The following is a 26,487-nucleotide window of genomic DNA, read 5'->3' as shown; positions in this document are numbered from 1 at the left end:
CAGGGGTAGCTCGGCATGATCAATATCAATGTTATGATGACACCAAGGCCTGGTGTGAGTGTTGATGATGATGAGGTTGATGACATTGGTAATAAGGTTGGTGGGTGTTGATGATAATGAGGTTGATGGTGTTGGTGATAAGGTTGGTGGCGTCAACACAAGTGTCCAGTGTGTTGACTTGATGCTTGAAGTGATCCCTGGACCGCAGTGGACTACTGCCTTCGGTTCTATCTATATCCAGACCACTAACCTGCTATGGGCGCCTACAGATGTCAGGTAGTGGTGATACAACACACACACTATGATGAGGAGCAACCTTGATAGATTGCTGCTATGCTGACTGTAACTAATGAGTACTTGTGTTTCTAAAGTATTGACTAGTTGTATGGTGAGTAGAGTGGATGAGGATCCACTCGACCTATGATGATGAGAAAGCATGGTTATATACCTCTTCTCAGCATCGCCAGTGATGCTGCTCCTGCTCTCTCTCCAGAGAGTACCTTCTTCATTGAGTACTGCTCAGGGGCCTCTCCTGCTTGGCACCCCTGTGTCTCTTGAGTGGTGTCGACTCCTTCAACACTGCTCCTCCTCCTCATGACCTGGTGTCGACTCCTTCAACACTGCTCCTCTTCCTTTGACCAGTGACAGTTCCTTTGACTCTTGTCTCTCGAGCCCCTGAGTGGTAACCATCTGAGCTTGGTCCTCTTCATGGCTGTGCCTGCTCCTTGAGCTTGGTCCTCTTCGTGGCTGTGCCTGCTCCTTGAGCTTGGTCCTCCTCATGGCTGTGCCTGGCCCTCCTCACATATGGCTCGGTCCTCCTTTGCATGTGAGTCTGTAGGAGTCCATGGTCTCCATGGAGACTGCACTACGACCATGCTCTCTACTGGTGTTGACTAGATCTTCGATACCTGTGCTCCTTCCATATGAACCAGCGACCCTCCTGCTTCCTGAGCATTTAGGCCCATGACAACAACGAGCTAGTGATTGATCTCTTCAGAGGAAGTCTCACTCGCAGCATACAGGAGAAGTTCGAGAGGAATCCACCTGGGAAGAGATGGGAGTGGTACCGAGAGGTCAAGGAGATCGATCGACAGAGGATGCTACTACAGCAGTCCTCGGCTAGACACTTACCCCCAAATGCCACGTCACCTCCACTAAGAACTGGGTCTCGGCCAAATCAAAGTTCGATCCCCATCTGTCAACCCACTCAACCTTATCCAGCTCGATCACCAGCACAAGCAACTACACAAGCAACTACACAAAACCTAACCCGACCCCTTCCTCATCAACCCACCCAAACCTCGAAGCAAGGAAGCCCTGCTCCATCAGGTATCAACACCTGTCATGTATGCAAGGGTATCGGCCATTGGGCCAGAGACTGCCCCAGCAGGAGGGTAGACCCTCTTAGCTCTCGACCCATGGGACCAAAGGTTATGGTCACCACAGCAGACCCCTTCGAGGAGGCCACCGACTCAGGAGATGGCCACACAGGCAGCACTGAGATGGGTGACCCCGAGGCCATGGACCTCAGCTCATACCAGCAACCCATGGACCCTGATCACGAGGAGGAGCATGATGATGGTGACAACAAGGGAAATGTCAGTGGGGTGATGCACTGATGGCATGCATTGCTCTACAAACCTCCTTGCTGTCATGGGCCTGGATGCTCAAGAAGCAGGAGGGTCATGGGTTCATATGGAAGGAGCACAGGTATCGAAGATCTAGTCGACACCAGTAGAGAGCATGGTCGTAGTGCAGTCTCCATGGAGACCATGGACTCCTATGGACTCACATGCAAAGGAGGGCCAAGCACAGCCACGAGGAGGACCAAGCTCAAGGAGCAGGCACAGCCACGAGGAGGACCAAGCTCAAGGAGCAGGCACAGCCACGAAGAGGACCAAGCTCAAGGAGCATGCAGATGGTTACCACTCAGGGGCTCGAGAGACAAGAGCCAAAGGAACTGTCACTGATCAAAGGAGGAGGAGCAGTGTCGAAGGAGTCGACACCAGGTCATGAGGAGGAGGAGCAGTGTCGAAGGAGTCGACACAGCTCAAGAGGCACAGGGGTGCCAAGCAGGAGAGGCCCCTGAGCAGTACTCGATGAAGAAGGTACTCTCTGGAGAGAGAGCAGGAGCAGCATCGCTGGCGATGCTGAGAAGAGGTATATAACCATGCTTTCTCATCAATAGGTCGAGTGGATCCTCATCCACTCTACTCACCATACAACTAGTCAATACTTTAGAAACACAAGTACTCATTAGTTACAGTCAGCATAGCAGCAATCTATCAAGGTTGCTCCTCATCGTAGTGTGTGTGTTGTATCACCACTACCTGACGTCCGAAGGCGCCCATAGCAGGTTAGTGGTCCGGATATAGATAGAACCGAAGGCAGTAGTCCACTGCGGTCCGGGGATCACTTCAAAGCATCAAGTCAACACACTGGACACTCGTGTTGACGCCACCAACCTTATCACCAACACCATCAACCTCATTATCATTGACATCACCAATCTTATCATCAACACCATCAACCTCATTATCATCGACATCACCAATCTCATCACCAACACCATCAACCTCATCATCATCAACACCCACACCAGACCTTGGTGTCATCATAACATTGATATTGATCGTGCCGAGCTACCCCTGAACGGAGTGTCCACAGAGGTCAGCCGAAACCTACGATAGTATATACAACGAACGCCACCTGCTGTCACTGCACAACTTGATAGTCACCGATACCGAGACAATAGCTGTCACACAGTTTAATAGTCACCGAGTATCTCGACAGACCGACCTGGGTTTCAGGCGCGAGACCCCTGACACTTGCCATCACTCTGTATATATCAAGATTGTCAAGTATGTTTCTCTACCAGTGGAGGCAAAGCAGTACTGGAGCTCTCTGGAATGGTTTAAGACCATCCTGCTTGGATACTAGCTGATACCAGTGCTGGTTTGTCCATAGTCTCAGATTCTTTCATTAGTAAGTACCAAATACCCACAAAACCCATAAAAACAAGATCGATCCATGGTGTCACCGGGCACCAACTCTCCATCAATAGTTCTGCAAGCATGCAGGTATCTATTGGTACACACAATCTGGGTGTGGTCGAAGCTTCAGTGGCCGACACTGTGGACTATGACCTCATCCTGGGGTTCACTGAGCTACGGAGGCTCAAACCCACCATACAATGGGATACAGGCCAGCTGGAGTTCAAGACTCAGGAGCAGGACCAACCCCCAAGGAGACCCCCTGAAGCAGCAAGAGCAGGGGACCTAACCATGAGGAGACCAACCCTTCATGGTAACGAGTTTGTCTCAGCAGAGTGCATACTATGAGCAGCTCTAGAAGATGGACCCATAGGGTTCATGCTGTTGGAGGAGCCACCATCATCACTCCCGGCCTTTGGTTTTGTACCTACAGGTGCAGACAAAGGAGTCGAGATGGAGGTGGAGGTAGACAAGGTGGTGACGGCTGCAGACATACCAAAGCCATACCAACACCTGCAAGATGTGTTTGATGAGGTGGAAGCAGACAAGCTGCCCCATCATACTGAGCATGATCTCCACCTCGAGTTGATAGAAGGAGGTAAGCCACCTCAAGGGCCCCTATACCTTAAGGGACCCAAGGAGATGTCCGAGTTGAGGAGATACTTGGATGAGAACCTCGAGAAGGGGTTCATAAGACCATCGAAGAGCCCAGCATGATCACCAGTGCTCTTCGTACCAAAGAAGGATGGAGGTCTCAGACTCTGTGTGGACTACAGAGGTCTCAACGAGATCACTGTCAAGAACAGGGCACCATTGCCCCTCATCGAGGAGCAGCTGTTCTTACTCAGGAAGGCAAGGATCTATACCAAGCTAGACCTTAGAGCAGCATACAACCTCATCTGGATTGCTAAAGGAGATGAATGGAAGACAGCTTTTGGCACTCAGTTGGGACTCTATGAGTACCTAGTGATGCCCTTTGGCCTAGCCAATGCTCCAGCTCACTTCCAGTCATTCATCAATGACATCTTCTGAGACATCATTGGAGTATATGTAGTGGTATACCTAGATGACTTCCTGATCTTCAGTGACACTGAGGAGGTACATGTGAAGCATGTCACCGAGGTCCTCACTCGCTTAAGGAGCAACAGGCTCTTTGCTATGCTGTCGAAGTGTGAGTTCCACACCAAGACAGTCGAGTTCCTGGGGTACATCATCAAGCCAACAGGCATAGAGATGGACCCAGAAAAGGTGTGCACTGTCAAGGAGTGGCCAATGCCAGAGTCAATCCATGACATCCAAAGGTTCCTGGGTTTTGCCAACTTCTATCAAAGGTTCATAGCCCACTTTGCTCACATAGCCAAGCCATTGACATCACTGGTAAAGCCTATAGAATGGTTCAAGAAGTTCGAGCTACCAGAGGAGGCCCAACAGGCCTTCCACAAGCTCATCCAGGCCTTCACATCAGCAGGAGTGCTTCAGCACTTCGACTACCACCTTCCAACAAGGTTGGAAACTGATGCAAGTGACTTTGCTATAGCAGGAGTACTCAAGCAGGAGCATGAAGGACGATGGCATCCAGTGGCCTTCTACTCTAGGAAGATGTCTTCTGCCGAGAAGAACTATGAGATCCATGACAAGGAGCTCCTAGCTGTAGTCGCCTGCCTCACTCAGTGGCGACACATGCTAGCTGGACTACCGAGCCAACTGGTCATCCTCACTGACCATGAAGCCCTCAAGTACTTCAAGTCACAGAGATGCATCACAGGTTGACAGGCTCAATGGGCAATACTACTAGCAGACTTTGACTTCATATTGCAGTATCGACCAGGAGACAAAGGTGGTGAACCCGATGCTCTCACCAGAAGGACAGACATGCAACCAGCTGGTGAAGAGCAGGATCACAATGTGAGGCAACTACTGCCTCCTCGAGTGTTCAAGGAGACAGCAGACCATGACTCGACCCTAGTGGCCCCTATGCTCTCGATGGAGTCCATAGCATCAAAAGGTCTCAAAGACCTGGTCAAGATCTTCCAGCCCTTAGACCAAGAGCTACAGGAGATACATAGGAAGAAGCCCTTCGAACTCAAGGACGACCTATGGTACAGTGGAGGAAGGTTGGTTATCCCCAAAGTAACCATGCCAGGGAGGACCAACAACCGACACTCAAGGAGTGCCAAAGAGGTAGATGGACAGTCCCTCTCTGTAGAGCATCTGCAATTCATGGTGATGACCCAATGCCATGATGGTATCACTGCTGGACATGTGGGAAGAGATGCTACCATCAAGGCAGCTCAACGACATTACTGGTGGCCAAACATGACAGCTTGGATTGCAGACTATGTAGCAAGTTGTCCTGTATGTGCTAGGTACAAAGTGTCATGGGCCTGGATGCTCAAGAAGCAGGAGGGTCACGGGTTCATATGGAAGGAGCACAGGTATCGAAGATCTAGTCGAGATCAGTAGAGAGCATGGTCAGAGTGCAGTCTCCATGGAGACCATGGACTCCTATGGACTCACATGCAAAGGAGGGCCAAGCACAGCCACGAGGAGGACCAAGCTCAAGGAGCAAGCACAGCCACGAAGAGGACCAAGCTCAAGGAGCATGCAGATGGTTACCACTCAGGGGCTCGAGAGACAAGAGCCAAAGGAACTGTCGCTGATCAAAGGAGGAGGAGCAGTGTCGAAGGAGTCGACATCAGGTCATGAGGAGGAGGAGCAGTGTCAAAGGAGTTGACATCAGGTCATGAGGAGGAGGAGCAGTGTCGAAGTAGTCGACACAGCTCAAGAGGCACAGGGGTGCCAAGCAGGAGAGGCCCCTGAGCAGTACTCGATGAAGAAGGTACTCTCTGGAGAGAGAGAGCAGGAGCAGCATCGCTGGCGATGCTGAGTAGAGGTATATAACCATGCTTTCTCATCATCATAGGTCAAGTGGATCCTCATCCACTCTACTCACCATAACTAGTTATCACTTCAGCATAAGTATATATTAGTTTCAGTCAGCATAGCAGCAATCCATCAAAGGTTGCTCCTCATCGTAGTGTGTGTGTTGTATCACCACTACCTGACGTCCGAAGGCGCCCATAGCAGGTTAGCGGTCCGGATCAAGATAGAACCGAAGGCAGTAGTCCACTGCAGTCTGGGGATCACTTCAAGCATCAAGTCAACACACTGGACACTCATGTTGACGCCACCAACCTTATCACCAACACCATCAACCTCATTATCATTGACATCACCAATCTCATCACCAACACCATCAACCTCATCATCATCAACACTCACACCAGGCCTTGGTGTCATCATAACATTGATATTGATCGTGCCGAGCTACCCCTGAACGGAGTGTCCACAGAGGTCAGCTGAAACCTACGATAGTATATACAACGAACGCCACCTGCTGTCACTGCACAACTTGATAGTCACCGATACCGAGACAATAGCTGTCGCACAGTTTGATAGTCACCGAGTATCTCAACAGACCGACCTGGGTTTCAGGCGCGAGACCCCTGACACAAAGCTCCTCGTCATTGTCCATATGGTTTGCTACAGCCACTAGCAACACCAGACAGGCCCTGGGGCTCCATATCCCTCGACTTCATCAAAGGACTACCACCATCGAAGAAGTATGACTCCAAGACCTATGACTCTATCTTAGTCATTGTCGACAGGTTGACCAAGTTTGCCATACTAGCTCCAACCCATAAGACAGTCACAGCCAAACAGACTGCAGTGTTGCTATATGGACACATGGTTAGACTTTTCAGATACCCAGATCACATGGTCTTGGACCGAGGCAGGCAGTTCATATCAGGAGCATGGAAGGCATTTGCAGAGCAAATGGGTGTGAAGCACTCACTTAGCACAGCCTACCATCCTCAAACTGATGGTCAGACAGAGAGGGTCAATCAGGTCATCGAGCAGTACCTAAGGATGTACTGCAACTATGAGCAGGATGACTGGGCTGACCTGCTGGACACTGCAGCCTTTGTCTACAACAACACGGTCCACAACAGCATTGGTGTCTCACCATTCTTTGCATGCTATGGATGGAACCCCAAAGCTCATCCTGACATCCCTCAACAACTAGGAGTCAATGATCCAGGTCGCTTTGAGTACCTCATGAATGGAAAGGAGCGTTGCAAGTACCTCCAGGAGCAGATCAGAGAGGCACAACGTAGATCAGTAGACCAGTATAACAGGAAGCACAAGGACATCGAGTTTAAGGTGGGTGATATGGTCTATATCAACTGTCAAAACTGGAAGACAAGGAGACCCACACCCAAGTTAGATACCTGGTTTGCAGGACCCTACCCAGTTCAGGAACAGGTAGGACGCCAAGCTTATCAAATCACATTGCCAGCAAACCTTAGGGTGCATGATGTGTTCCATGTCTCCATGCTTGAGCCAGCAAGAACAAGTTCTCTTCCTCAATGTGCTGAACAGCCCACCATACCATCACTTCCAGATGAGGACCTCGACTTCGAAGTTGAAGCACTCATCGACAAGCATTCACACAATGGGACTACAGAGTACAAAGTGTTGTGGAGAGGGTACTCAGAAGAAGCTGCTTCATGGGAACCAGTAGAGAACCTCAACTGCCCCGACCTCTTCCAGGAGTATGAGGTGTGGGAGGGGGGACGAGCGAGTAGACAAAGTAGAGAAAGGAGGAGAGAACAGGAGGAGTAGAGAGAGGAGGAGGAAGAAGAATGACAATTGAGAGAAGGAGGAAGAGGGTTGTTGGCGATGTTGTCGAGGAGGAGGAGGAGGAGGAGTCAGCATGAACCAGACCAGAGCATGCCTCGACGGAGCTCGGCTCTTAAGAGGGGGGTAGTGTCATGGGCCTGGATGCTCAAGAAGCAGAAGGGTCACTGGTTCATATGGAAGGAGCACAGGTATCGAATATCTAGTCGATACCAGTAGAGAGCATGGTCGTAGTGCAGTCTCCATGGAGACCATGGACTTCTATGGACTCACATGCAAAGGAGGACCGAGCCATATGTGAGGAGGGCCAAGCACAACCATGAGGAGGACCAAGCTCAAGGAGCAGGCACAGCCACGAAGAGGACCAAGCTCAAGGAGCATGCAGATGGTTACCACTCAGGGGCTCAAGAGACAAGAGCCAAAGGAACTGTCACTGATCAAAGGAGAAGGAGCAGTGTCGAAGGAGTTGACACCAGGTCATGAGGAGGAGGAGCAGTGTCAAAGGAGTCGACACCATTCAGGAGGCACAGGGGTGCCAAACAAGCAGCAGGATAGCAAGGAGGAGGAGCAGTGTCGAAGGAGTCGACACAGCTCAAGAGGCACAGGGGTGCCAAGCAGGAGAAGCCCCTGAACAGTACTCGATGAAGAAGGTACTCTCTGGAGAGAGAGCAGGAGCAGCATCGCTGGCGATGCTGTGAAGAGGTATATAACCATGCTTTCTCATCATCATAGGTCGAGTGGATCCTCATCCACTCTACTCACCATACAACTAGTCAATACTTTAGAAACATAAGTACTCATTAGTTACAGTCAGCATAGCAGCAATCTATCAAGGTTGCTCCTCATTGTAGTGTGTGTGTTGTATCACCACTACCTGATGTCTGTAGGTGCCCCATAGCAGGTTAGTGGTCTGGATATAGATAGAACCGAAGGCAGTAGTCCACTGCGGTCCAGGGATCACTTCAAGTGTCAAAGTCAACACACTGGACACTTGTGTTGACACCACCAACCTTATCACCAACACCATCAACTTCATTCTCATCAACACCCACCAACCTTATCACCAATGTCATCAACCTCATCATCATCAACACTCACACCAGACCTTGGTGTCATCATAACCGAAGCATTGATATTGATCGTGCCAAGCTACCCCTGAATGGAGTGTCCACAGAGGTCAGCTGAAACCTACAATAGTATATACAATGAATGCCACCTGCTGTCACTGCACAACTTGATAGTCACCGATACTGAGACAATAGCTGTCACACAGTTTGATAGTCACTGAGTATCTCGACAGACCGACCTGGGTTTCAGGCGCGAGACCCCTGACAACTCCGTTCAGGGGTAGTGTCAGGGGTCTCGCGCCTGAAACCCAGGTCGGTCTGTCGAGATACTCAGTGACTATCAAACTGTGCGACAGCTATTGTCTCGGGATACTCGGTGACTATCAAGTTGTGCAGTGACAGCAGGTGGCGTTTGTTGTATATACTATCGTAGGTTTCGGCTGACCTCTGTGGACACTCCGTTCAGGGGTAGCTCGGCACGATCAATATCAATGTTATGATGACACCAAGGTCTGGTGTGAGTGTTGATGATGATGAGGTTGATGGTGTTGGTGATGAGATTGGTGATGTCGATGATAATGAGGTTGATGGTGTTGGTGATAAGGTTGGTGGCGTCAACACGAGTGTCCAGTGTGTTGACTTGATGCTTGAAGTGATCCCCGGACCGCAGTGGACTACTGCCTTCGGTTCTATCTATATCCGGACCGCTAACCTGCTATGGGCGCCTTCGGACGTCAGGTAGTGGTGATACAACACACGCACTACGATGAGGAGCAACCTTGATAGATTGCTGCTATGCTGACTGAAACTAATGTATACTTATGCTGAAGTGATAACTAGTTATGGTGAGTAGAGTGGATGGGGATCCACTCGACCTATGATGATGAGAAAGCATGGTTATATACCTCTTCACAGCATCGCCAGCGATGCTGCTCCTGCTCTCTCTCCAGAGAGTACCTTCTTCATCGAGTACTGCTCAGGGGCCTCTCCTGCTTGGCACCCCTGTTCCTCTTGAGTGGTGTCGACTCCTTCGACACTGCTCCTCCTCCTCATGACCTGTGTCGACTCCTTCGACACTGCTCCTCCTCCTCTTGACCTGTGTCGACTTCCTGTCTCTCGAGCCCCTGAGTGGTAACCATCTGCATGCTCCTTGAGCTTGGTCCTCTTCGTGGCTGTGCCTGCTCCTTGAGCTTGGTCCTCCTTGTGGCTGTGCCTGGTCCTCCTCGCATGTGGCTCGGTTCTCCTTTGCATGTGAATCCATAGGAGTCCATGGTCTCCATGGAGACTGCACTACGACCATGCTCTCTACTGGTATCGACTAGGTCTTCGATACCTGTGCTCCTTCCATATGAACCAGTGACCCTCCTGCTTCTTGAGCATCCAGGCCCATGACAGGAGTGTCCACAGTGGTCAGCCGAAACCTATGATAGTATATACATGAACGCCACCCATCGCGCAACTTGATAGTCGCCGAGCGATAAGCTCATTGAGACCGATACCGAGACAATAGCTGTTGCACAGTTCGATAGTCACCGAGTATCTCGACAGACCGACCTGGGTTTCTGGCGCGAGACCCCTGACAGTGGGCACAAGAGGACATCATCAGCAGTGATGATTGAGTGAGGACTGTAAGTGTGTGGGAGGAAAACCTTGACACAAAAAGTACACAAGTACTGCTCTGCCACAGCATGCTCCATGTGGGCACCACCTGAGAGGTGTCATGCATGGAATGTTTTGATAAGGTCTTGCTCCACCTCAGCTATATTCTTGTGCAACTCCAAGAGGGCTGGATTGTCATCAAAGCAATTCAATACCTCCTTGGCCCACCTGGAAAGGTGCTCCTTTGTAAGGGAGGTGTGGTCACCAAACTTTCCCACATGCGTTGCTGCTGTTGGCACTACCTGGCCAAATCCCTGAAGAGGATGCGAAGGTGTGTTTGGCATGGTAGAGAGAAGAGGATACTGTCATGGGCCTGGATGCTCAAGAAGCAGGGGGGTCACAGGTTCATATGGAAGGAGCACAGGTATCGAAGATCTAGTCGAGACCAGTAGAGAGCATGGTTGTAGTGCAGTCTCCATGGAGACCATGGACTCCTACAGACTCACATGCAAAGGAGGGCCAAGCACAGCCACGAGGAGGACCAAGCTCAAGGAGCAGGCACAGCCACGAAGAGGACCAAGCTCAAGGACCAAGCTCAGATGGTTACCACTCAGGGGCTCGAGAGACAAGAGTCAAAGGAACTGTCACTGGTCAAAGGAAGAGGAGCAGTGTTGAAGGAGTCGACACCAGGTCATGAGGAGGAGGAGCAGTGTTGAAGGAGTCGACACAGCTCAAGAGGCACAGGGGTGCCAAGCAGGAGAGGCCCCTGAGCAGTACTCAATGAAGAAGGTACTCTCTGGAGAGAGAGCAGGAGCAGCATCGCTGGCGATGCTGAGAAGAGGTATATAACCATGCTTTCTCATCATCATAGGTCGAGTGGATCCTCATCCACTCTACTCACCATACAACTAGTCAATACTTAGAAACATAAGTACTCATTAGTTACAGTCAGCATAGCAGCAATCTATCAAGGTTGCTCCTCATTGTAGTGTGTGTGTTGTATCACCACTACCTGATGTCCGAAGGCGCCCATAGCAGGTTAGCGGTCTGGATATAGATAGAACCGAAGGCAGTAGTCCACTGTGGTCTGGGGGTCACTTCAAGCATCAAGTCAACACACTGGACACTTGTGTTGATGCCACCAACCTTATCACCAACACCATCAACCTCCTTATCATCAACACTCACCAACCTTATCACCAACGACATCAACCTCATCATCATCAACACTCACACCAGACCTTGGTGTCATCATAACCGAAGCATTGATATTGATCATGCCGAGCTACCCCTGAACGGAGTGTCCACAGAGGTCAGCCAAAACCTATGATAGTATATACAATGAACGCCACCTGCTGCCACTGCACAACTTGATAGTCACCGATACCAAGACAATAGCTGTCGCACAGTTTGATAGTCACCGAGTATCTCGACAGACCGACCTGGGTTTCAGGCACGAGACCCCTGACAGATACAAGGTGAATACAAACAGATCACTGAGAGAATGCCAGGCTGAATGCTGATTGTAACGATGGAAAGGAAGGGCAAGTCTGGAATGTGAGAACGATCTGAGTTAGAGAACGATCTGGACCCCTTATATGTGCCATGAAAAGCCAGCAGCAAGCAAGTCCTGCCAGAGAGCATCATTCCCTTTCCCAAGGGCAACACTGGTGCCATACCAGGCTAGGCTTGAGAAGGTTGATGCTTTCATCCAAGCTGGCCAGCTAGCCAGCCTGGACCACTCATCATTGGCTGAGGTGTCGAAGGGAAGAAGAGGAGAAGAGAAGCCAAAGCTGAAGCTGAGCCCACCCATTGTAGCCAAAGTCACCAATGTGACGCTTGAGTTGCTGAGTCTAGTTGCCTTGGCTTGAGATGAGGCAACAAGATGACTCAGCTGCCAGATTGACAAGAACAAGGAGTAGCCTATGGAAAAGAACAAGAGGAGGAGGAGGAAGGAGGAAGGAGGAAGGAGGAAGGAGGAAGGAGGAAGGAGGAAGGAGGAAGGAGGAAGGAGGAAGGAGGAAGGAGGAAGGAGGAAGGAGGAAGGAGGAAGGAGGAAGGAGGAAGGAGGAAGGAGGAAGGAGGAAGGAGGAAGGAGGAAGGAGGAAGGAGGAAGGAGGAAGGAGGAAGGAGGAAGGAGGAAGGAGGAAGGAGGAAGGAGGAAGGAGGAAGGAGGAAGGAGGAAGGAGGAAGGATAGGCCAAACACAGACTGACTGCCTGCCTGGCATGTATGTGTGCATGCATGTGTGCCTATGTTGCTTGATGTGACTTTGGAAAGAAACACACCTTCTCAATGTGACTGTAGAAAAATATGAATTGAATGACAGCCAGAGAAGGACTTGACTCAACTCAGCTTGACCAAAGCTGACATAATCCCCCTTGTCAGCTCCTCGGCTTGGTCAAGAACGGTTTGTTTCCCTCCAACTCCGCAGAATACAGGGTGAGAAAAACACTTGAAGAGGCCGAGATTCTATCAAGCAAGCAGCTGCGAGAATGGTGGTGATTGGAGAGAAGCATTCTGCAGCTGCGCAGTGACTTGGCAGAATCTCTGACCACGGAACACGTCACGTGACAAAGTCACGTGATTACCATTCACGGATCTGCGCGGTGCGGGGTTCCCTTTTCTCATCGCCTTTGTTGGGTGTATGACATGAAAGACACTGTTGAGCGGCCAAGCCAAGCAAGACCCTTTGTTGCTATTGTAACAGGGGAATTGTATGATACAGCCAGCAAATATTCTCACACGCGGGCTCAACGGAAGTTTACATGGAGGTGCTTGGACCCCCTGCCACGAATATGGCGTTGAAGAGCACAGCCTTGAAAGTTGGCGTAGTGCGTATAGTGGCCGTGGCGTACCGATTTTCTGGCAACGAGTATACCGAAATCCGCAGTCAGGAACAGCAGCGATACTGTGCTCCGACTATCACCGATCGTTGATCACCGGGAGCCGTCTTCCTCACCTTTTAACAGTTTTCGCACAGCTGGTCTTCATGCTTGTCTGCTCTGCACCCAAATCTGACCCTCTCACAATTTTCACTTGCTAGGTGTATCATCGGGTAGCACACAGATGATCGGGAAAGCATGAGCATGGTACAGATGCATGCTGCGTACGTGATGGATGTTGGATGTGTGACGCTGTTGCAGTAGCTTGGATTTATGGCAGACAATGAAAAAGCATGCAAGTGAGATAGCTCGTAGGTTGTGTGCCTGAGAAAGCTACATTGGTCTGACGCGTGCGGTTGTATCAGCGTTTTTAGACAGCATAGACAGCAACGGGAAGTGAACGCGTGCGCACAAAGGCGGGAGAGTGAGGACAAAGGGCAGACAGAATTCTATCGAGAACAAGAGCAAGGAGGTGTCGAGTCTTGTCGGATCGGCGGCCGTCTTACCTAGGCTGTCAATGCAAGAAACACGCTCTGTCTCTCTGCGCGGCTGTTGTTGTAACTTGAGTCTGCCCAACTCCCTGCATAATTGCAGTCCTCTTCTCCATCTTTGTGCTGACAACGGAGAATCGGTGGAGCCGAACGCTTTGAACGCCTCTTGCGTTGAGAAGCCACCAACCACACAACTTTGAGTATCTTACTGAGAACAAGTTGTCGGGATATCCGTGAGAGTGACAAACAGCATCGGCAGTTCCGCTTTCAAGGTTTGAATGCGTAGAATAGATCTGAGATGGAATAGATCACTCCAACCCCGCCTGCTCTCGACTCCTCCCTCCTTTCTTCCTCACTTGCTATCAGCAACCACTTCTCAACCTGCTTCCCCTCTCACCTCATTGTTCTAGCGTCGAGCACCTCTTCCTACTACCATTTCATCCCTGCTCATCTTCGCTCCCACGACGGTTTCCCATCTTCGAAATTCTTTCCGCACCTCCCATCATTTGGATAAAGAGTTCGTTGCCAGTCAACCCAGTGACGAGGTCTTCATTCGCCACAATCCCACAGGCCTCGAACTCTCATATACGCACCATCGTAGGAGGCCGAGGAGGACGAAAGCATCACCCCTAGAGTGCCAACGGAATCCAACGGCCGTCCCCCACTTGAATCATCACGCATACAGAAGACCAACGAGCAAGATTCGCGACTTTGCATTCACGCGCCCACCAACCAAACCGGCATCATGAGCTACGACGCATATCCAATGCGGCCCGGCCAGGTTCGTGGACAGCGCCAGCAGCGATCCTACCAACTTTCTGTAAGTTCTTTCATTCACCTCGCAACCCACCTTCGAACGCTGATTCCCGCTGCACCGCTGTCTTGGGTCAAAGCGCGGCACAGCATCCGCCGATGCAGTGGGCCATGTTCAAGCTCTGGAGCTTGCAGAAGCACTGACACCTTATATATGACTGCTATCTCATCACCCTCGATCGATCATTCTGCGACGGCCTTACGACTTCACGGCATCCCTTGCACGTTCTCGTCATGTCCTCCTTACGACGTTGGTGGAACGGCTTCCAACCCATTCAGGATGACCCTTCGAGACAACCCAACATGCCCTACGCCAACCCTATGGGCGGCTACGGCAGCTCCACTAACATGCACCCGGAGAACCCCTTCTATGCAGGCGAGAACCCAAGCTTCCAGACCCTTGCTCCTGGCACCTCGGAAGGACACGCAACCTACTCATACGAGGAAGACAAGATTCCTCTCACAGATTCTGCAGACGAAAAGTATGGCTTTTCTGGTGCCAGCAACAGCACTTACAACTTGCCCCCTCCGAGTGGCTTCCCCACTGCAGCGCCGTACGGAGGTCCATCCTCGTACTCCTCCGACCTTGGTCCGGAAGACAGTGCCAGTCAGGTTGCTTGGGCCGAGCGTCAGCAAGCTCCTAAGCGAGGTCTCACCAAGAAAGTCAAGCTCACGCGAGGTCACTGGATCGTAGACCACCCCGTTCCTACCGCTGTCAAGAACTCTGCCGAACCCAAGTGGGCTCAAAGTAGCCGCACCCAAGAGTTCTCACACATGCGTTACACTGCGGCTACCTGCGATCCTGACGAGTTCACACTCGAGAATGGATGGAGCTTGCGAACATCCCAGCAGTACGGACGTGACACGGAGCTGCTCATTGCCATCACTTACTACAACGAAGACCGCATCCTGCTTGCACGAACTCTTCACGGTGTCATGCTCAACATCCGCGATATTTGCAAGAGCAAGACTTCCAAGTTCTGGAGACGATCCGCCGAAGAAGGCCGACCAGGTTGGCAGCGAATCGTCGTCAGTCTCATCTTTGACGGTATCGACCCATGTGACAAGGAGGTGCTCGACCTTCTCGCCACCGTCGGTGTCTACCAGGATGGTATCATGAAGCGGAAAGTCGATGGCAAGGACACTGTCGCCCATCTCTTCGAGTACACCACTCAGCTTTCAGTTGACCCCACTCCTGCTCTCATTCAGCCCCACGATGATGACGCCTCCAACCTTGTTCCTGTCCAGATGATCTTCTGTCTCAAGCAGAAGAACAGCAAAAAGATCAACAGTCATCGTTGGCTCTTCAACGCCCTTGGTCGACATCTCCAACCCGAACTCTGCGTCCTCATCGATGCTGGTACCAAGCCTGGTCACAAGTCGCTCTACTACCTATGGGAAGCCTTCTACAACAACGCCAACCTCGGCGGTGCTTGTGGTGAGATTCATGCCATGATCAAGAACGGTCGCAAGCTCATCAACCCCCTCGTCGCTGCCCAGAACTTTGAGTACAAGATGTCCAACATTCTCGACAAGCCTCTCGAGTCCACTTTTGGATACGTCAGTGTGCTTCCCGGTGCATTCAGTGCCTACCGATTCCGTGCAATTCAGGGCATACCGCTGCAACAGTACTTTCACGGTGACCACACTCTAGCCGACAGACTGAGCAAGAAGGGTTTGCATGGCATGGACATCTTCACGAAGAACATGTTCTTAGCCGAAGATCGTATTCTCTGCTTCGAGCTTGTCGCCAAGGCAGGAGACAGGTGGACGCTGACGTATGTCAAGCCATCGAAGGGTGAAACAGATGTGCCCGAAGGTGCTGCCGAGCTGATCTCACAGCGTCGACGATGGCTCAACGGTTCTTTCGCTGCTTCCATCTACTCGCTCGTTCACTTCTTCCGCATCTACAAGTCGAATCACGGCATCATTCGTCTCTTCTTCTTCCATCTTCAGGCTCTTTACAATGCTTTCGTGCTCATCTTCTCTTGGTTCGCTCTCGCCAACCTCTGGCTCACCTTCTCCATCATCATCGAGTTCTTGCCCGACGAACTCCTCAGGGGTTCTTCGCAAACCACGCTCATCATCTTCCACTGGTTTAACCAAGCCGCCAAATGGATCTATGTCTTTTTCCTCGGTCTGCAATTCGTTCTTGCGCTAGGTAACAGGCCGAAGGGTGAAAAGACAACTTACATTATCTCGTTTATCGTCTTTGGTATCCTCGGTCTGTACCTGATCTTCACTTCACTCTGGTTGACAATCAAGGCGTTGATTGCGACGGAGCTATCGGGCAACTTGTGGCACACGCTCTTCAATCAGACCACAGGTGTGCTGATCGCGGCACTAGCTGCGACGTTTGGTATCTATCTGATCGCCTCGATTCTGTACGCTGATCCTTGGCACATGATCACCTCGTTCCCCCAGTACATGCTGATTGCTCCTTCGTTCATCAACATTCTCAACGTCTATGCTTTTTGCAACTTGCACGATGTCAGTTGGGGAACAAAAGGATCGGACAAAGCTGATGCCCTGCCAACAGTCGACACCAAGAAGGACAAGAACACCGAGCCTGGTACTGTAGAGGAAATTGAACGACACCAGGACGATATCGATGAGACGTTCAAGTCGGTCGTTTCGCGAGCCGTGGCACCTTACAAGCCCCAGGAAACGATCGAAATGCCAACGATGGACGACAGCAACAAGACTTTCCGTACTCGTCTTGTTGCGTTCTGGCTGCTCACCAACGGTGCCTTGACTGTGGCAATCGAGAACGTCAACGGCGTGAACAATGGCTTGACCTCGAAGCAGATTGAGCAAGAGCAAAACAACAAGCAGTCGACGTACTTCAAGATCATCTTGTGGGCCACATTTGGACTGTCGGCTTTCCGTTTCGTGGGATGCGTGATCTACTGGCTCAAGCGTAACTCTACTCGATGCTTCCGTAAGACTTAAGCAACTGGTCATCAGGTATATATCACCACATTGATGCGATTTGCCGGCCTGTTCACGAATACAATGGACATTCAAATACTGTATAGGAGCTGCCATCCTTTGGGCAGTGCTGTGACTGTGGACTGAGCAGCGTGGATGCGAGAGATCTGAGATGGTGTGTGAGCCGAAATCGGGAACGTGGAATAACGCAAGGATGCAGCTCGAGCACGTCAAGTCTTTCGGAATGCGGAGCGGACTCAGGATTCCATGTGCACGTCCTTTCGCTGGGTATGACCTTGAACCTCAGCTTCTCCCATCTACATATCACTGCTCTACGACATCAACGCCTGTATCGAGCGCAGCTTGCACTGCGTAAACAGCTATCATCATTAATAACATCAGCCCACGCCTTGTTCTGGCCGCAACGAGGCGTGCCGCCACTACCACCCGTACCTTCACGTCTAGCTCGGTCGCTCGTGCTGATTCTGTTCGGTCGCTTCACCTCCCGCCGACCGCATCAATCCTAAGTCAGCATTCCAACAACTATCTCACACAGCTCGCACGTCCATCGCTGAAGCAGAGCAAGATCGCAAAGATGGCCTCGGCTCAAGCCTCGACTTCGGCAACTGCCTCTAGCTCCGCCTCCTCCTCAACCTCCGCACCTTCATTATCCTCTCCAATGGCACGCTCAACCCTCTCATCCATCCCACCACTCCTCTACGGCACAGCCTGGAAAGGCGACTACACATCCGACCTGGTCATTCTGGCGCTCACCCACGGTTTTCGCGGAATCGACACCGCCGGTCAACGCAAACACTATCGAGAAGATCATGTTGGTCAAGCACTCCTCACTGCAAGCACTGAGATGGATCTTCAACGAGACTCGCTTTGGCTCCAGACCAAATTCACACCTCGCTCCGGTCAGGACTGGTCACATCCGGAGTTAATTCCATTTGGTCATGATGAACCTGTAGAAGTGCAGGTGAGGAAGAGTTTCGCTGCGAGTCTAAGAAATTTACATCCTTGGTTGGAGTTTGAACCGCTGGAGAAAGTTGCGAAGAAGATCGAACAGAATTGGGAGAAAGAAGGAGAAGGTGGGGAGCTGGATGCAGGAGTGGAGTATGGCGATAAGAAAGGGGAGGCTTGGGTGGATAGCTACGTTCTTCACTCTCCCCTTACGACGCTGGAAAGGACACTGAAAGTGTGGGCAAGCATGGAAGTTTTCGTCCAACTCGGATTAGTGAGGGAAATAGGCATAAGCAACGTATACAATCCAGATATCTTCCAAGCTATCGCCCGCACAACTCGCATTCCACCAAGCGTCGTCCAGAATAGATGGCACTACACCACTGGCCACGATGTTGCCCTCTTATCCCTTCTCTCTCCCACCCTCTCACCAAATTCATACACAAAGGGGGAGAAAGGAGTGGTGTATCAGCCATTCTGGAGTCTTACAGGAAACCCGAACCTGTTGTCATCGGTGGAAGTCCAGAATCTGGCGATAGAAAAAGGATGGACTCCACAGCAAGTGGTATATGGTTTCTTGGCAAGTGGGATGAATATTCCAGGGTTGAGGGTGACGGTGCTTTCGGGTGCGACGAATGAACAGCACATGGAAGAGGCGGTGAGAGCGGTAGAGGCTGCGGCTAAGGAGGGAACATGGAAGGATGGAGAGTTGGATGTTATCAGGAAGGTTGTCTATGGAGAGTGATAGGCCGGCTGGTAGATGAGGATTTCGTGCTAGTAGCGAATCTATACTCTTTGCCTCAATTTTGATGTCTGTTTCAGTTGCCGGCTTGCTGCCAGAAGTGTGATGGCGAAGAATAACGTGTGGCTCAAGAGCAATGTTGAAGCGCGGCCTTGCTCAGCTCAGATCCTCGTGAATGAACACGTGAAAGTGACTTGACAGCATCAACGACGGCCAGAAATGAGGAAGGACGGTATAAAGATTGGGTATATTGTATGAGTGATGATTCTAAAGAAGGCGTCAGTGAGTGATCACTCATCCTCCTCCTCCTCCTCCTCTTCCTCCTCCTCAATGATCTGCACGGGTTTGTGGAAGGTTCCTGTGATTCTGCTTCCTGTTTGCTGTTGGCTCTGTTGCGTGGGTGAATCCGTCTTTCCTGATCCTGTTGTTGTAGCATTACCAGCAGTTGTCGACGCTGCGCTCTCAGCCACACTTCCAAGGCTAACCCCTGGCGGTTGAGACGTGGTCGGGGAATGCAGAGTAGCAGACAGTAGCTTCGGCATAAATTCGTTGCCCAAGCTTAATGACACTGGATGATGAGATGACCTGAACCCAGATCCCGGCCCTGATTGCTGATTCTGGAAGATGTTCCGCACTCCAGCGTAGCGTGCTGAGAAAGGTGCGGCACCACGGAAAGCACTCACAGCAGAATCTGTGCTAAGATTGCCAGTGCCTTGGCCGCTGCCGAGAGCTGCGAAATTGCGCGTGGCATAAGGAGATGAAGACGCTGCAGTGCAGTTACGTTCTGCGTTATTGGTCATGGAAGACAAAGAGCCCATCTGGCCCAGACCGCCAGAGTAGGAGGGCTCTTCGTCTTCGTCCGTCCAATCATCGTCATCGCGGTGCGCGAACACATCACGAAGCTTGGGCTTGTTGCTGTCTCCAAGACCTGCCGTGCCGCCGCCCTCGCTTTCGGCTGGCGGTGGATCCACGGGGCCGGCCCAACAAGGCGGTGGTCTGCCCCAAGAATGTCGCCATGTACCCGTACCTGTAGCTGGAAGTCCTGTCGAAGTGCTTGGTACAGCAGCAACTGAATTATCCGTATTTACAGCTCTCACATTGGCCTGCGGCTGCCCGCGAGTCAGACTGCCATGCAGATGTGAGTTAGCAGAAGGCGGGCGATACGGCGACCGCGACTTGTGAGCCACAAAGATGCTCTGGGCCACGACCTGATGGTGCTGCGGATGGATTGGCTCGAGAGTGTCGCTGGTCTTGCGAGAGTCCGAAAGATTGCGAAGCTCAAGGGAATGACGAGGAGTGCTGCGGGTGGATTTTCTTGCGCCGGATCCATTCAGATCACCATCTACTTCAGTATCAACACCAAATTCACTGAGCCCGACCATAGCACGACTGGGCGAAGAGGCACGCGATTTGATTGATGAGGGCCGGGAGTCGTGTCGGAATGAGTTGCGACGACTGGGACTGCCGGACGAAGAGGCATAGGCTCGATGTCGTCGTACTGTCGTGCCTCCATCATGGCTCGGCCTCGGGTGTCGGCGTCCACTTCCGGTGGAGTAAGCGCTACTGGCTTGACCGGGTCGATACACTGAGCTCGTGCTGCCAGTGGAGTCGGCTTTGCCATGAAGGCCAGAGCGAGGCGCAGCATTGGAGCGCGCAAGCGAATGCGAGCTCGAAGGTCGACTATGTCGCGAGGAAGCAGCTGCGCCCCCAATGTCGTTCACATAGTCGCCATACAGGGTGGCTGTTGGTGTGATGCTTCCTGCGCTCATCCTCCTCATGTTGCCCGGGCGACTCATGCTCTGCGAGAAGCTGTTGGGAGGCAGATCAAGGTGGCCATGATGCGAGCTACCGTTGGAAGATCGCCGGCTCATGCTGCCCAAATGAGGGCTCCGGGGCCCACCACGTCTTACAACAGACGCCTGCTGGTAGTGGGCCGATTTGCGGCGCATGCTGGGACTGCGCGAGGGCGTGCCATTTACGAGTGTCGGCACGCTACCTGATGTTCCTAGCGTGCTTGTTGGTGATCTTCCGGCGCTCGTGCCGTCATCAATCCCCAGACCACGATGGGATGCGCCCTTCTTTCCTGCCTTGGACTTGCGTGTCGGCTTTTCGTTTGCGCCGCCGAGCCATGTCCTCACCGTCGCCATGAACGAAGAACTGGCTTTGCCTCGTGCGCCGCTCTTCTCGCTTCCCCTCGGCACGTTCGACAAGGTACTGAACGAGTCTTGGGACGCCGATGGCACAGCAGCATCTTTCTTTTCAGATGCAGGGGTGACGGCAGTGAGTGTTGATGCCGATGCCGGTTGAAGCGAAAGTCCAGATCGTGAAGGCGAGCTTGAAGCAGAGTTAACGCTACGATCGAGCGTCTTGACTCGATCGAGGTCAGTCTCGATACTGTTCTTGCCCATGCTCTTACGGGGCTTGTCAACGACTTCTGCCGTGGCCTTCTTTGGCGTCGACGGGTTCGAACGCCGACCAACCATAGAGTCTTTGACGTTGGAGACAGTGTTCCGACGGCCAAAGAGAGTTGGGCTCTTTGCCCTCTCCATCGGCAGCGCCTCGCCTGCGACGATGACTTGATCAAGAGGCTGCGTGGAGGGTGGAGTGGCTTGCGCCTTGTCTTTGGTGCCCAGGACGCTCTGTGCGAGCTGCTTGACTGACAACGAGTTGCTGCGAGGACGATCTGCGTGCGAGTTGCGTCGGCCTTTCGAGGATTCTGACGTCGGACTGCCGCCTACCCAGCTGCTCGCCATTTGATGTAGCTTGGACGGACTCGAGGCTACGGTGGTGTGGCGATGCTGGGATTTGGGTCGCGGCGAACTCGTGGACTCGGGCGTGCTGGTCAAGCTTCGATCATTGCGTGGCGGTGGTGTTGAGAAGACCGACGCCGAGACCGGCAGTTCCGATATCGACGCGGATGACACAGGCAGTACGGCTGGTGCGGTTCCAATCACGGCTCCCGAAGCCCAGGCTTGTAGAGAGTGACCTGATGAGACGTCGAGGACCTCATGTGAGACGACAGTCTGCAGGCGGCGGTAGCCACTCTCTGAGAGGCCCGTGTTCTCAGATTTGGAAGCTGTCAAGGAAGCGCGAGACCTTTCCTTTAATCGAGATCGATCCTCGGAACGTCTTGCCGGGTCTTTGACAGGCACCGGGGGCGGAGGAACACCATCCAAGTGAGATACCTCACTACCTTGATCTGTCCTGCTGGACATCGTTGTCGCTGCTAAAGCTGGCTGCTCCATGATTGCTTGGACGCTTTCGGTGGCGGGCACGGTGCCGAGAGGCTGCTGTGCTTGGCAATCTTTGGCTTTGCGCAGAAGCATCCACCACATGGCGCCGCTCGTGTCGCAGGCATCCGTCATAACACTGTGGACCATTTGACCGACGTCAATGCCAAGGGTGCTGAGTTGATGGAGCAAGTCCTGCTCTACAGCTGTGCAGAAGGTGGCAGGTTGAAGATGGGCCAGCTGAGAGACGTAGTCGACTGGCTTGCGACCGAGCAATGGCGGGTGATGATCTGAAAGTCCTGAAGAGGAGAGGGAACGGCGCTTGGTCCTGGAGGGTGTTCGATGATGACCACGCGAGGAGCTTTGGGATCCTCTCTTGACAAGTGGGACCGATTGATACATTGGCATGTATAGATCGCCCGACTTGCCATCTGAGCTTGTTGGCAGCTCGTGATGAGTTGGTAAAGACATTGAAGTGGACTTGATCGAGGGTCTCGAGACAGCGCCGAGAGAGGCATCGCTGCCGTTGGAGCCTAAACGCCTGATGGTGGTTTGTGACTCGTTGCGATGTAGGCCAATGGTCTCCTTGTTGGGTTGGGAGGAGGATGCGGAGGCTCCTATCGAAGCTGCGGCCAGCGGGTTTTTGTTGAACGGGTCACAATTGGTGTTTGTAAGATCATCGAGTCCAGATACTTCGTCTGTACGGCTCAGAGTGTCGGCAGTAGTCGGATCAGTAAGGTCTGTGTTGGAAGAGCGTCTGTCACTTGACTCGCTACCGCTGCGAGCAGAGTAGTAACTGCCCTCTGAGACTCCAGATGCTGAAGCATGATGCTGATGTGTCGCAGCCAGGTGATCCGATCGAGCATTGGCGTGACCAATGGCGTCCTTATTCGTTGTGGCGATTGCATCGGCGGCGGCGGCGTCCACTGGCTCTCGTTCTGGAGCGCTTTCATTGAGCTGTGAGGTTGAAGCGAGCGGCCGACTGTCGAAATAGTCGAGGGCGTTTTCGTCCTCTTCGACTGTTGACATGGACGATTGGGCCATGGTCTTGGTGAACCAGGGATGGGCAAGAATAGTCTCGATGCTCGGACGCTTTGACGGCTCGTGCTGAAGAATCAAAGCAATGAGGCTCTGCGCCTCTTCGGAGAGACAGTCGGGGATCTCAAAGTCGCCACGGAGAATCTTGTCCTTCATGATAGACTCGTCATCGTCGTCGAATGGTAAAGCTCCGCAAAGCAGAGCATAGAGAATAACGCCAAGCGACCAGATATCGACTTCTTCTCCAGTGTACTTGTTGCCTGCCAACATCTCGGGCGAAGCATAGCCTGTGGTACCGCAAAAGGTCTCCATGAGACGTTTTCGCTCAAACTCGCGGGTAAAGCCAAAGTCGCCAAGCTTAACGTTGCAGCGCTCGTCAAGAAGAATGTTTTCGAGCTTGAGATCTCGATGAACGATCCCCTTGCTATGGACGTAGGCAACAGCAAGGCAGAGCTGACCAAAGATTCTTCGCGCCTCTGGCTCAGCTAGGACCTCGTTCTCGACTAGATAATCGTAGAGCTCACCGCCTGCACATAATTCGCTGACCATCCAGATGTACTGCTCAGTAGCGATGACTTCGTAAAGCTGCATGACGTTGGGGTGGTGGAGACGGCGATGATGGTGAATCTCGCGAGTGAGGCTGGCGGAATGGGCCTTGGGTATCTGTTTTATGGCTACGCGAGTGTTGGTGAGGCGATGAAGGCCGAGTCGCACTTTGCCGTAGGTGCCTTCGCCGATTGGACGCTGCAAGGTGTAGTTACCAACCATCTTGAGCTTGCTGGAAGCGAGCTCCTTTCCAAGCTCCTGATAGGCGGAGGCAAGGGCAGCTTTCTGGTTGATGGTGGAGCCGCCGCCCTGGCTACCAGATTGGTAGGCTCTGCGAGCGCCGGACTGACTCATGGCTAGCTCCGATCAGCACGCAGCAAGAATCGAGGGTCGAAAGGTATCAGTTGCATCCGTCTAGAGCGAAAGGTCGATCGGTGATGGTTTCGAGGATACGTCAAGGTGGAAAGAGCGGCGCATGATCCCGACGACAATTGGAGCAATGATCCCAAAGATCAGGTCTAAGAACGAAGGGAAGCTGCTGATCGTCCGTGCGCCTGTGGAGGTGTCGGTTTGCGATGACGAGAGCGGACCGTGTTGATCCGAGCGTGTTGATTTGACAGTTGGGTGCAAGTAGACTAGTTGAGATGATGTCGGTGTAGGCAGCGAGATGATCGTTGTCGATCTGATGGAGCAAAGCAATGCGGAACAGCAAGTGTCTCCGATGCTTTGAGGTCGCTGACACTTTTTCTTTTTTCTTTTTCTTTTTCCTTTTTTCTTTTTCCTTTTTTCTTTTTCCTTTTTCCTTTTTTTCCTTTTTCCTTTTTCCTTTTTCCTTTTTTTATTTTTTATTTTTTTTTATTTTTTATTTTTATTTATATACTGACGTGCTTGGCTTGTCCTGAGGGTCCAAGCTTGAACGCTCTGCTGCAGAACCTTTGCCGAAATTCAGGGATTCGTTGTCGTTCTGCTGAAAGTTTCGATAATTAAGAGAGCAAGACAGACACAGGCCAACCGCCCAGCTGATACGCGTCGTCGATTGTTCTGTAAATTGCATTTCGGTTGTGAACTGACAGTGTGTTAGATTTTATTTTGGAAAGGAGAGCTTTCTCGACCTTGTCTGTTCTCCGGCACTTTGCGCGACACGATCCGCTCTGCCGCCGTCGAGGCGCTTTGTCAAGCATGTCTGCTATCCCCGTCTGTCGCGATCGCAGCTGGGGATTGGCAGTCAAGTTGGCTATTTTTCGTCTGCTGCCCCTTGCCCGAGTGAATCGCAGAAAGATCGTGACCCGATTCGACGCATGCTCATCCAAGAGAATAGCCCTATGTCTGACGCTCTCATCAACGTACATCTCCCGAATAGTTCTGCCTGCAAAACGCATCTGATGTGACAATGATGAGCTGGGAGTGAACGGTTCGAAAGCTTCCCAAATGCCCATCTATATCTCAAAGTGTGAAGGCTATCAAGGTCAAAGCTGTCAATGTCAATGTGTCGTTCCAAGTGCTGTAGTCTCAGTATCAGACCAATTCGCATCGGAATGAAACAAGAGGTGGGGAGATGCCGGATCGATTTGTGTATTGTACTGTACAAGTAAGAATGATGCTGCTGCCGTTCAAGCAACTCGGTGTGTCATGTTGCAAGCATGCGAAAAAGTAAGATAACATGGGAATGCGAGTCGATCAGAGACCTCCTTGCAAGATTCTCTGCGCAACCCGCTCTTTGAGACTCGAATATGCGCTCATGATGGCTGTAGGAGAAGAAGAAGCACAAAGGATGAGCATGTCAGCGTCAATAGCAATGGTGGTAACTGTCGAAGGAACCGCTTGACCCTGGACAGGCACGCCAAGGAGATTCTAACTAGGTATTGGCATTTCCGCTTGAACTCACTCTGCTCGTTGATCTGGATCTCGTTGACATCCGGTCGTGGGCGGGACACACGCGATGCAATGGTAGTGCTGTCCGTCTCAAGAATGATGCCGTCGTCAACCGTCTCGTCCAGCGCCAAGGTAACCAAATCCAAGTTCTCCAGGATAGCACGCTTCTCCACCTGGTGACGCACCAACATGCTTGTAGCGTCGTAGAATGCGCCGAGTAGACCAGAGAGCATTAGCTCGTTCTCGGCCGCCGGGCCAACGACGTAGAAAATGACATCAAGCGATGCCTTGAAGAGGACGAGTTGCGAATCATAGAGAATGATATCGCCCGTTGCTCGCTTGGTCTTGTCAAAAATGGCCTTTTCGAATGCTCGCTGCTCCTTCAATGTTGACAACGGATTCTTGGCGGAGAGTTGTGGAGTTGTGGCTGCGACTGCGTTCTGCTGTGCCACTGTTGCTGTCGAAAGGAAGTTAGCAGCATGTGGTGGTTGATAATACTTGGCCATCACGCGGTTGCCATCGGTGTCGAGAATCAGCACCGCCGAGGTGGTGTACAGCGTCAGGTTTTTGAAAGTCATCCTCGAAGGCACAGCTGCGGGATCGGCGACTAAGTG

At 52.0% G+C, this 26,487-nt stretch overlaps 5 protein-coding genes across 5 annotated transcripts; 3 read left to right on the top strand and 2 right to left on the bottom strand.

Moving 5' to 3' along the window:
- Nucleotides 1-6,770: 6,770 nt before the first annotated feature.
- On the top strand, nt 6,771-7,679 carry UHO2_05508 (uncharacterized protein; the record flags this gene model as incomplete). The annotated part of the gene is made up of 1 exon (XM_041554679.1): nt 6,771-7,679. One exon carries the CDS (start codon nt 6,771-6,773, stop codon nt 7,677-7,679), a length of 909 nt encoding a protein of 302 aa, XP_041410613.1.
- A 6,801-nt stretch (nt 7,680-14,480) lies between these two features.
- Nucleotides 14,481-17,500, top strand: UHO2_05507 (putative chitin synthase 1; the record flags this gene model as incomplete). The annotated part of the gene is made up of 2 exons (XM_041554678.1): nt 14,481-14,555; nt 14,828-17,500. The coding sequence occupies 2 exons, from the start codon at nt 14,481-14,483 to the stop codon at nt 17,498-17,500; spliced, it is 2,748 nt and encodes a 915-aa protein (XP_041410612.1).
- A 574-nt stretch (nt 17,501-18,074) lies between these two features.
- UHO2_05506 (uncharacterized protein) lies at nt 18,075-19,190 on the top strand (the record flags this gene model as incomplete). The annotated part of the gene is made up of 1 exon (XM_041554677.1): nt 18,075-19,190. One exon carries the CDS (start codon nt 18,075-18,077, stop codon nt 19,188-19,190), a length of 1,116 nt encoding a protein of 371 aa, XP_041410611.1.
- Nucleotides 19,191-19,477: 287 nt separating this feature from the next.
- UHO2_05505 (related to ser/thr protein kinases) lies at nt 19,478-24,355 on the bottom strand (the record flags this gene model as incomplete). The annotated part of the gene is made up of 1 exon (XM_041554676.1): nt 19,478-24,355. One exon carries the CDS (start codon nt 24,353-24,355, stop codon nt 19,478-19,480), a length of 4,878 nt encoding a protein of 1,625 aa, XP_041410610.1.
- Nucleotides 24,356-25,678: 1,323 nt separating this feature from the next.
- Nucleotides 25,679-26,451, bottom strand: UHO2_05504 (putative RET3 - coatomer complex zeta chain; the record flags this gene model as incomplete). The annotated part of the gene is made up of 2 exons (XM_041554675.1): nt 25,679-25,746; nt 25,887-26,451. The coding sequence occupies 2 exons, from the start codon at nt 26,449-26,451 to the stop codon at nt 25,679-25,681; spliced, it is 633 nt and encodes a 210-aa protein (XP_041410609.1).
- Between the last annotated feature and the right edge of the window lie 36 nt (nt 26,452-26,487).

Source organism: Ustilago hordei (genome assembly GCF_900519145.1).
Source record: "Ustilago hordei strain Uho2 genome assembly, contig: UHO2_contig_14, whole genome shotgun sequence".
NCBI classification, from domain to species: Eukaryota; Fungi; Basidiomycota; class Ustilaginomycetes; order Ustilaginales; family Ustilaginaceae; genus Ustilago; species Ustilago hordei.
This window is presented reverse-complemented; position numbering and strand designations above follow the sequence as displayed.